We start from the raw sequence: 12017 nt of genomic DNA, 5'->3' as shown, positions 1-12017 counted from the left end.
GCTTTCTTAATGATGAAAAGATTTTTCTCATTTGAACTTTAAAAGCATCTAAAGCACACTCGCAGTGATGATTACTATATTCTTATCTTTATTTTCATTCACGATAACACAATAGAATACAATATGTATTGCTCAATAATACAAATAGAGAATTCAATCAACTTGTGTAAGAACATCTATTTGTTACATTTATATAACAGCGTTGTCAAGAGCAATATAATATAGACAATGAATATTCAATTACGAGCTTTGAGAATTGATAATATACCTACAATAGTGTTCAATAGCAATTTGTTCTAGAAAATGCGTAAAATATATTTTAGAGACTATCTGACGCGTTGATTTTTTCATATTATAGCGTTTCAAAAAGCTGATCCGGGTTTTCCCTTGTTCCGTATTTTATAGCCATTTTGAGTGAGCTACGTTCGGTTCACTTAACTCTAGCTGAATAATTAACGCGCTCAACAACATTTTTTCTTTTTGTTTAACATACTGCCACGGTGCCACTTCCATGCAAACTATCGGGCTAACGCAACTTCGACGACTTGGAGACTGGGGTCAGGACATATAATCGTCTTTCGCGAGAATATTTAATGTTTATGCACTATTTAATCCTCATAATGAGATAGTTCACAACGTTCGAATAAATTTACATTTACTGCGAGAGCTATTCTTCTTCTTGTTTCACTTACTTATATCTTTTTTTATTCAATTCCATTTCAAGTACAAGTTTTAGCATATCCATACCCTAGAGTCGAATACAATTTTGTTTATACGTCGGATGTTTCGAATTTCGATACATCTTTCAAATCTCAGGATGGGATAATACAAATCAAAGTAGTTTTGCCTTGAGCGTATAAATCGATCAATCATGTAAATAGCCCAAGAGTATTCATTTTAGATTCCAATAAGATTCGGTCAACCTCGAATACGAAAAGCCTTATTTTATTTAAGACAAACACACTATAAAAGATGGAGGCGTGTAAGGTACTTTCCGATCGTCATTTTATTGCTGCCGTAGGTTGCACTATCTCGCAATGAACATTTTACGATGATAAGATGGCATGTGAAGAATGATTATCATCTGGAACTGATATTTCTACTAATAAATTAGCTAATACATTCAATAACGCTTCGTATAAGTAAATAATTGAGTGTATTTAAACTCTTTGCATACATTTCAATCAGGATAGGATTATAATATTTTACCGACTGAGAAGTGAGATATTACAAGGGTTATGTTATGAATAAAGAAAGATATATGCGTCAAGCAGATGTGATAGAGGATTATGTTGTCGTGGAATTTCATTAATAAATCTAAGCGCATTGCTAATGCTTTCATAACAATGCTGTCATAAATACAATTATGTGTCGTTTAATGATCATAAATACCTATCTATACTAAAAATAAATAATAAATATATGCGATTATATTAGATGTAGGCAATTTGTTAAATTGTAAATTATGTACATGCCATTTTCAGGACATGATATTATTGCATATAGGCATTTAATATGACATTTTGTTACAAAACTAATAAAAGGGCCAGTTCCAATTCCCATTCCTCAAATAGTAGAATTTAAAAAGGTATGCTATACTTACTTCATTGTAGTAGGGGCAATTAGTGCTCTCCTTCACGCTTGTATATTTTCTCTGGTCTCCAACTTGGACGCATACGACAGGGTCCATATTCAGGCCTGCGAGCTGACGCGCTTCAATCACGGTGATGCAAATTTGGAAATCTGCAGCTTTAAGAGCCGAGGGTCCAGCCATATCCAAAGCAACTCGCCTAAGGTAAAGAAAACGATTTTATTAAATTCTGCATAGTAGCAAGTCTAGCCGTAAAACCGATAAAATGAATTCGAAATTCAACGGAGAGAGCCCTCATTCATATGTAAATGATTGGACTGTGAAAATATATTGAGCTGTATTAAACCTGTACGGTGTACCACGGTTTATAACTTTTACTGTTTATAATTTTTAGTTCATTTCCTAGAAGGTACTCACATTTTCTTTGTTTTCGGTGTTTCTACCTCTGGTGAGTGTAGATCTACCAACAAATCTTCAGATGACATAGAAGTCTGACTGTAATGTCCGTCGGGCTCAGTGGAAGGCCCAGGCAGGTCGAGAAGACCTTGTTCTTCTTCGCCACTGCTCTCATTAAGACGACTTTTACCCAGACGAATGAAGCTTCGCATAGTCTTAAGTGTTGACGTACGCTTAGTGTTCATGGTACGTTCGGTCCCAACCGACAATCCGCGTCTAAAAAGAATTATTCGGTCACACTCATTCAGTAAAATTAACAATAAGACAAGGATCCTAGATTAAAAAAATACAAACCTGAGGAAGCGTTTTCCCACTGATTTGATTTTCCTTGTGCGGGATTCGTCTTCCGATTCCATATCAATAATTGTGTCACTGTTTTGTAGCGAGCGCTCTAGATTAGCAATGTTGCGCTCTAAGTCTTCAAGTCCTGTGCTGTCGTCCATGTCGATGACGTGCGAATGGCTCTGGACTGGGTCCAGTGTGAGCTGACGGGATGGTCCTGGCTGACTGGAATCGCTGCGGCCAGAGCTGCGTGACTTGCTGGGCTTGTGGTGCACAGCTGGAGTGATCTGCTTGCTTCTAGGAGGAACATCTGGTAGGCAATGGGCGCCATCTCCCATTTCTATAACGCGTCTCACTGGAGGCTCGTAGAACACGTCCATTTCTATGTATGCCTACAATGGAGAAAGAGAATTAGTTTTTATATAGATAACATAACATAACATAAGATCGCATAGCTTTTAAAATGTTTCATTTAAAGATCTTAATCACCTTTATGTGGTAATAAAGACGTAGATTTAAGAGTTTAAATTGACAATATTAAGGTTTCCGAGGAGGAATAAATAGTAATTTTGTTTATCTATTAATCACATTTCACTGCATTGTATAGGTACTGCCTGAAATATTTTATACTTTAAGGCAATTTTTCACGCATATACAGAGTTACTTGTAAAACACTAGCAACCTCGCAAGACATGATAGCTAACATCGTAAGTATATAGTATATACATTTGTTCTATGACTATAACGTAATAAATTATTTTTAAATGATTTTTTAAGCTTTTATTGTACTCTCCTAACATTTGTAAGTCTATGTTCTATTCATTTTCGAAAGGACGACGCGACGCGACGCCCGCGCACGCTTCTTCCCCCTCTCGTTCGCTTCTTGTTAACGTAATTTTTGGGATGAGCGTAGAGTATATAATATTCAAACGGAAAATTAAATGAATATTTATTTTTGTATGAAAATAAACTCTAACAAATTATCAAAAGTCGTAGAACAAATGTTGTTACTTATGATGTTAGCTATATTGTCCTTCGAGGTTGTTGGTGTTTTACAAGTAACCCTGTACAGTGTACACGCACTACAGCTCTACTCATGAATTTTACGTTAACATTGTTTTATTTATTTTATTCGTTTTATTGACATTATCTCGAAAATTTATTGAAGCCCATTATACGAGATACGATTCATTCAAAATAAATGAATAATGCCAATGGAGTCGCCACAAATTCTGGTCGAATGGACGTTCCATTAAAACTTAGTGCAATGTAGAGTCATCTAAAGTCTAATGAATTTTGTTGAATGAAGTTCGAATTTACATTTAATGTAAGCTTATTTGAAAGCGCTTTGATATTTTAGAATTTTTTTTATATTAATCTTTTTACTCGGAACATAATTTGTGCCAATGTTAAGTTTTTAAGTGTGATGCGTTGAATGTATATAGAAGACGATTCATTAATATTTAATTGGTAACAGCATTGATTTCTGTTTAAACAAGGGATTAACATTTAACATAAGCCTGTTCAACCTTAACTACCAGCTGAATATGAAAACACGGATAAAACCCCCATATATTATTATATGTATAAACGTAAATTCAAATTTCCGACGAGAATAACGCTCTCTTTGATGTATAATTTATTTACATTTAAATAACGCGGTACAACGTTACGTTTACGGCAGGCATTTATAAGACTACCAGATGACCCGGAAAACGTTGTTCTGCGTTACTCTTATGTCTTAGGAGTATGAAAAATAAATGTTGGCCGATTTCTCAGATCTAACCAATAAGCACACAAGATTTCAAGAGAATCGGTCCTTCCGTTTCAGGGGAGTACCTATGGTAACTAACATTGTGACATACATATATAGAGAAGAGATGGTATATGTTTGATCCCACACTCCATAGAGAAAGTACATTGAAATTGGTCAGCGAGTTAGAGACGTGAAGCTTATTGCTATGAATATTGTATAAAACTCCACTATTCGACTTTTGTTGTTGGGATGCGGGTCGGGTTGGTTTCCTTGTGAAAAAGTCGAACGAATACAATTCGCCTCACTTCAAACACAATGTAAATAGAATATATTATACTCTGTTACATGAAACAATAAAAGGTATTTGTTTTCCACTCAACATTTTTATGTCTTTTCTTCCTTTAGTTATTATTATTTGCTTTATGTTGTTCTAGATACAACGACACTTTTGATTTAGGTGATACCGATACTGTAATAAAGCTCCAACGAGTTTACAAGGGAATTTTTTTAATTTTTACGTTTTACCGTAATGCTTCAATTTTAAATTTAAAGTTAATTATCTGTATTCATTTAACCAAATATACAACTAGCTCCATCAAAAGCACATTGCTATAAATAATATGATTACTTATATAATACTAGATATAGAGAATACATAAATATATGCGATTAATGCTACATTGGAACTGATCGATACTTATTTCTTCGTAAGTAGCCGCCTAGGGCGTTGATCGCGGTCTGGAAAGGAGATTAATCGCTTACGTTCCCGATCCTACAAATAAAGTGCGCTATCACCCACAAATACGGATAATTGGATGGATTTAGATTTTCTGGATAGATAATAATATAAAGAAAAAAAATATTGTGTGGTTTTATGAAACCACGGTAAAAGTGAAACTTTTTTCACACTATAGACATTTAACTAAAAAATTATCGTATTTGTACGATAATTATCGTACGTATCATGCGTCGCGCGACATGCGCTACACAGACCAAAAAGTTTGAGACGATGAAATAAAAGTTTCACTTTAAAAAATCAATATTTCTCAGGAGCTTCTATCTACAATCTTCTTACCTCTTCTTACATATAAAATCAGTTAAATGTATGATAAATGATTGTTCTACTAAAATTAAGAACAAATATAGACTAATCTATCTTTGTGAAAATTTTGTGTAGATCCGACCAGCCATATTAGCGAGAAAGAGCAACAAATATCCATCCGTTCTCATGAGCTTTCGGGTTTGTAATAAAAGCTAAATAATATATAGACGAAGAGGACTAAATGTTATTGGATTTTCCACTATATAAACACATTAATATTTAATATCCAAGATGGCTCCAAGGTTCAGGGAATATATAAGGAAACTTGTTTATTGTGCATTCCGGTAATAAATACATGATCGAAAAACCATTAAATAAAACTTGTGAATAATTATTATTACGACTTTTAATAAGTTATTAGTTATTACCGATTTATATGCATTGTGAATAATTATTATTACGACTTTTAATAAGTTATTACCGATTTATATGCATGTGTATTTAATAGAGATCCTGTTGTATTTGTTTTACTTTTTGGCACTGTATTTCGTATGGAACGTAACAAGGGAGCCTTCGTTAAGTGATTTGAGAGGGTTAATTATTAAGCGATACGTTCCTTGGGTAAACAATTTATCTTTATGTGATTGTGTTGATCTAAGAAAACATAAAACATTAGCGTTAACACATGGCTAATGATAATGTTCAACCACCTGTTCCTCTATAATAAATTTTAAGGTAATATAATATAGCTAAATAGAACACATATTCACACTAGCTGTGCCACGCGGTTTTACCCACATTGCTCCGCAACTATTGGTCATAGGGCGGCCGTACACGGACCGCTTCAAGCAGTTGAGACCGACCGCTTGAAGCCGCGACCGCGCGGTGAACTATAGGCATTCATTCACCGCCGTACACGTGACGGCTCGAGCCGTCGCGACCGCTTCAAGCCGTCAACTGCATGACGAAATTCCATCGTGCCGTTGACGGCTCGCGAGCGGTCGTGAGGCATACACTGACTGCTCGAGCCGTTGACTGCGCTAGAGCCGTCGACGGCTTCCTCTCCCCCTGAAAATCAATGACGCGACTAGTCAAAAAATCAACGGCTCGAGCGGTTGGTAGCGACGGCTCGAGCAGTCAAGAACCGACGGCTCGAGCCGTCAACGACCGACCGCTCGAGCCGTCCGTGTACGTCGCTCAACCGTTAACTGCTCGAGCGGTCCGTGTACGGCCGCCCTAAGCGTGATGATATTATAGCCTTCCTCGATAAATGGGCTATCTAACATCGAAATAATTTTTCAAATCGGACTAGAAGTTCCAGAGATTAACGCGTTCAAACAAACAAACCCTTCAGCTTTATAATATTAGTATAGATAAGGGAACGAGAATGCTGTTGCTACACTTTGGTACACGGAATTCGGATTAAATCTCAGCAAGTTATTCCATACGTATTGCAGGCAGTATTATTCGTCATTATATGTAACAGGAGTAATTACAATAGACGAGAACAATCGTTGGATCAGTAATTGCAACAGGATATAACAATTGGAGAGAGAACTGTTTGTAGCCGAGTCGACAATAGTTGCCTAGCGCCTAAGCTTTGCAAGTACCTCCGTGGGAATAGTTTCTATTCAGTAATAGATCCATTTTAGGTAATGCTTTCATCACATGCAGGAATGTTCTATCAATTTCACGTCAATTTCACGGTTCATATTAAGGTATATTTCATATAACGCTTAGGTACTTAAACTGAAATAAGCTTCTTGTTGCTAATCAAGTGCGTTTCACAATGTTTATATGCGAATTTGGGACAAATAAATCTGATATAAAGATTCGATAAATTCATTCGATCAGTTAACTATTTTTTTGAAAAAAAAGCAACACATACCTATGTTTCTTGTGAACACTGTGATGAGAAAAATAGTCACGGTTTTTCTAACTGGGTCCACGAAATTACGTTTTTCAATATTATAACGACTGGTTTATTCGTTCACTATTTTCAAGGAACAAAACTAAACTAAAGCTTGAAGAATTGTTCCCTAATCACTACATAGTATCTATAAAACAATAGTCGCTTTCTCTGTCCCTATGTCCCTTTGTATGCTTAAATCTTTAAAACTACGCAACGGATTTTGATGCGGTTTTTTTAAATAGATAGTATAGTGATTCAAGAGGAAGGTTTTAGTATATAATTTATTAGGTTTTAGACAAAGCGGGCGAAGCCGCGGGCGGTAAGCTAGTTTAAATTAAATTAGGAATTAAACAATTATTAATGTTTAACTTGTCCAACCTAAGGAAAGAAATCGCCATTTTGTTTCCTGTCAAATTGTTGTTGAAGGTGGTCGGCATTTTTGTCTCGGAAGTTTTTATGCGAGGATATCCACAGTAGGAATGAAAGTTTTAAAATTACGTACAATAAGTACAAATTGACCTAGTAACAGGGGTGATTACTAAATAATGAGAATTATCGAGAATGGATGTAAGTAGCAGATAAGCGAAGGTTGTGGAATAGAAAACAAGGCCGGCGTAAATATTTCGGCGGCGGTCGGGCTCAGGGGAACATGAAACCGGTTACAGCCCGTGTTATCCCTTTAAAACTAGTTACTCGTATACAAATATTTTATGAAAACGAAATCACTGTTGCTCTGTGCTATTATAACTCACCTGGACTTTTTTAATGGGTAACTTCGTGGTAATGTTTAACTTGAGCTTTATTTTTGCGTTGTTTAATGTTGTTAATTAAGGAAAACGTGTAATTCTGATTGAATATTTAAAAATGTTTTTGTATACATATTTCAAATGAAAATTTATTTTTCCTTAAATAAATTAATAAGTGTTTTTAAAGAAACAAGCTATGTTATAGTCATAATTATTTTAATAGTAAATTTGTTGCTTCTATGTACGTAATTACCTACGTAAAGGTATCAGGGGTATAATATAACATTACACAGGTAGGTGCAGTCGATTCATGAAATCTCATTTTCGTATGAATATTCAATAATATTCAGAATCTCCCTACAACATAATATTTCAATTGTAAATCAAACAATTTAGTAAATCACACCTGATAGTTCAGGATACATCGCCCATTTTTGCAAGTGACTACTATCAAGCTGATTTTCCGTTTGTAGCTTTATTTTGATGAGACACCGAATAATTTCGTGTACAAAACTCTCGATTGTGGTAGCTAACAGAGATAACAAGGATTAAAATTTTTGATTTGATGGTTCTCAATTATTTATTACGCAATATGTAGGACAATATGTCTGTTGAATTATATAAACATTAACTAAGTGAAAACAAAAAAATCAGCTTGTTAGTAATCATTTATGATGACCTCGTTATCGATACACTTTGGAAAGGGGGACTCTTTCAACCAACCATAGATTTTGTAGGACAAATATTTTTTCGAATAATTTAGGTAATTATCTTGAGATTGAACAAAAAAAAAAATTCAGTTAGTAATAAATATTTGAGAACCATCAAATCAAAAATTTGTATCCTTGTTATCTCTGTTAGCTACCACAATCGAGACTTTCGTACACGAAATTATTGGGCGTCTCATCAAAATAAAGCTACAAACGGAGAATTAGCTTGATAGTAGTCACTTGCAAAAATGGGCGATGTATCCTGAACTATGACGCTTTTAAAAGTATAAATATTCATAAAATTGATGCAAGTATATTTATGTTGAAACACGTGAAAATTGTATGAAAACTTGTGTCAATATAAACTTCGATATGACGTTAAATCTGCATAGAGTTTGTGAATATCAAGAATATTAATGAAACAGTGTCACGTCACGTGGGTGAGAGCATTAATATGTAAAATGCTCAAATAAAAATCTCTTTGTTTTCATTTTCTCTTCGAATAAAACGTTATGCAACGTTTACTTTTGCAGTCTCGATTTTGGTGCAATAATCCTAACGAATGTTCCACAATGGAATGTTTATGTGACTGAAACTCATTACTTTTAATGGTTTGTATACTGCCATCCGCGGTTTAATCCTTAAGGAGTATTTCTTACATTTCAAAACAGGTCACGTCGCCGCAACTGCTCCTGTATTAAAAAGTAAATACGTTTTATTACTTCGTAAATTAGGCTGTATTATAAACACAGAACCGCCTCGTCTTGGCAACTCAAACAAAAATATTATGTTGTACGAGTTTAAGATACATCATTCGGTATTCATACGTATTTACTTTCATCTATTATGCAAAAAAGCTACGTTGCCTTTTATAGAATATGTACCTACTTATGTCTTTTTAGATTTGTAAATTTTCTCTGTGAAAGCTTAACTCTTAAATCTACATACATACTAACGTTTTCAGACTTTAAATTGTTTTATTGAAAAATTAAGAATGTTATAAAATTATGAATGATGAACGTTACATTAAACTTAAAACGCTCTGACTGCAATTTTCGCAAATATTATTTATTTTATAGATACAATAAAATATTTTAAAACTTTCATAATAAAATAATTAACCAGAATTATAAAAATTTTCGAGATAGCTGCAATGAAGCATAATATTATTTTATTATGAATACCGTGGGCATTCAAGTATTTCACATAACGAAATGTTTAAAACAACCTACATCCAAAACGCCTGAAATTTTTGCTTTAAACTTTTTTTATTAATACATATTGAAGCCAGAATTTCACTACACGGATAACGAGTTGGACTTTGACTGGCATACCCACTGAAATATCCTCAAATATATTTTACAGACTGACATATCGACGATGACTATACCTACAGCACAGAATACATAATAGTAGCTAAACTACAGCCTACCGCCGTAATCGCTATAATAGTTATAGTTGCCTGAATTTAGAGTTTCTAAGTACAAAATTATTCCCAAACCTCACAATAACACGAGTACCTTTTCTTGTAAGCTACGAAATGAACAGTATTTAACTCGCATAACATTTATGGTAACATGTACGCTTGGAGCGCCTGGCTCTGAGACACGTTCCTTGATTTTATTTGGAACTAGGTTTCCGCCCGCGGCTTCGCCCGCGCAGTCAAAGAAAAACCCGCATAGTTACCGTTCCCGTGGGATTTCCAGGATTGCGTCATTTTCCCGGGATAAAAAGTAGCCTATGTCCTTTCTCGGGTATCAAAATATCTCCATACCAAATTTCATGAAAATTGGTTCAGTACCTAGTTTAGGCGTGATTGAGTAACAGACAGACAGACAGAGTTACTTTCGCATTTATAATATTAGTAAGTATTAGATTCTTATTGTGGCGGAAGCTTTATATTAGCAAATTTATTGTTGAGCAAACGCTTCTAGAAACGTTAAGCAAGACGAGAGGTGTCAGGTGTGAATAATAATCCCTCGAGTTCAATGGTTTGATAATTTAATATATATCAATCATTAAGCTTTGAGGTTGATAGGCGTGAAGATACTACTCTAGTTCCAACCATAAATTTCTCATTAAGCGAACCGTTGAAATGTCTACGTTCGTTCGATGTACGGTTTCCAGGAAACTGAAGATATTCATGAGAGTACTTCGTAACAGTTCCAATTTAAACATGGTGATATATGTACACAAGTAACGCATTACATGTACTCAGTAGTACCTATACATTCTAAAACTGGAAAAGAGGTTCTGTGAATTCTGTGCTAAAAATGTTTATATAATTCTTTCTTGTACCTGAAACTCACTACATCAGACATGAATTAAAATATGACTATATTATTACGCTTAGATTCAGGCGAATGAAAGCAAAACAAAAATATAAAATTCTTTCATGTTAAATAAAATTCATTTGCTTACTTATTTTTTTCCTTTTGTAGATAAGTACGAAAGCTACATAGCTTTAAAAATTTATCCTTATAAAACAGTTTTTAGACCGCTGACTAGGTACGTAGATATGTACCTAATGTGAAATATAATATAATGGTAGATATTATACTACTTTTGTAGGTAATAAAATATTATTATGTGTGGTAGAGGTTTTAATTGAAATTAGGTACTTTGTCTGTTTTTTTTATATTCCACGTATAACGGTAGCAACTAATTTACATGGGTTTATCTTTATGTAAAATTACCTATCTTGTGTAGATAGTAAAAGTTGACTATTTTTATCTGAACTCAAACATATATTTTTTAAAAATAAATTCTGAAGATAAGTACCTATGTAGATACGGAAAACGTTGTACAATACGACATGATTTCATCATTATTTTATATCAATTTGTCCCAAAGCGCATTGTTCAAAATTAATTCAATATTTCGGGAAATGCTCTTTGTCAAGCAAAATTATTAACAAAACTTTAATTTGATTTTGAAATTAATGAATATAATATGTAGTATGTGAAAGTATTTAGGGTAGCACTCATGTGGCACTGATATTTGTTTGTTATATGAAATGCTTTTCCCTGAAATCGCATGAATTGATATAATTAATATTGAAAATTGTACAAATATGCAATAGTAAATTCCCTTCAATTAATATTCAATTTATTTTCATTTCAATATCAAAATGAAATGTTTATTAATTTACGTACTTAATCCGGATTTGTACAACGATATTATTTTGCAATCTATTTGCGAGATAAGCACTTTTTATCTGAAAAAAATATTATTTCAATTTCTAGACAATTATTTCTATCCGATTTTCCATACTTTATATTCATTGAATGACTCTTAAAAGACAAGCGAATATAGCCTTTTAAATATTTAAGCCAAAAGTGTTCTATAAATAGAATTTCTTACAACAGTCGTTCTGTAATGCCTCTGTAGTTGGCAGTTTAAAAATGTAGCTTGTTTAGCTTAGCTCCATAGCATTCGCTGTGACAATGTCAGTCGCTTACAAGATGTGGGTCAGGCTTATAACTTCATAAGGATCCCGGTTAATCTCACTCGATGTTCTAC

General features: G+C 33.9%; 1 protein-coding gene across 1 annotated transcript in view; it reads right to left on the bottom strand.

The window, feature by feature from the left end:
* LOC123705334 (otoferlin-like) overlaps positions 1 to 12017 on the bottom strand; it is a 75855-nt gene that overhangs the window by 20681 nt on the left and 43157 nt on the right. Inside the window, exons 4-6 of the mRNA XM_045654073.1 lie at positions 2342 to 2721; positions 2009 to 2263; positions 1604 to 1790 (exon numbers count right to left, since the gene is read on the bottom strand). Coding sequence (XP_045510029.1) covers positions 1604 to 1790; positions 2009 to 2263; positions 2342 to 2721 — 822 coding nt within the window. The remainder of the gene's footprint in view (positions 1 to 1603; positions 1791 to 2008; positions 2264 to 2341; positions 2722 to 12017) is intronic.

This window comes from Colias croceus, chromosome Z, assembly GCF_905220415.1.
Source record: "Colias croceus chromosome Z, ilColCroc2.1".
Classification (NCBI taxonomy): Eukaryota; Metazoa; Arthropoda; class Insecta; order Lepidoptera; family Pieridae; genus Colias; species Colias croceus.
Note: the sequence above shows the minus strand (reverse complement) of the source record. Positions and strands in the feature narration are given on the sequence as shown.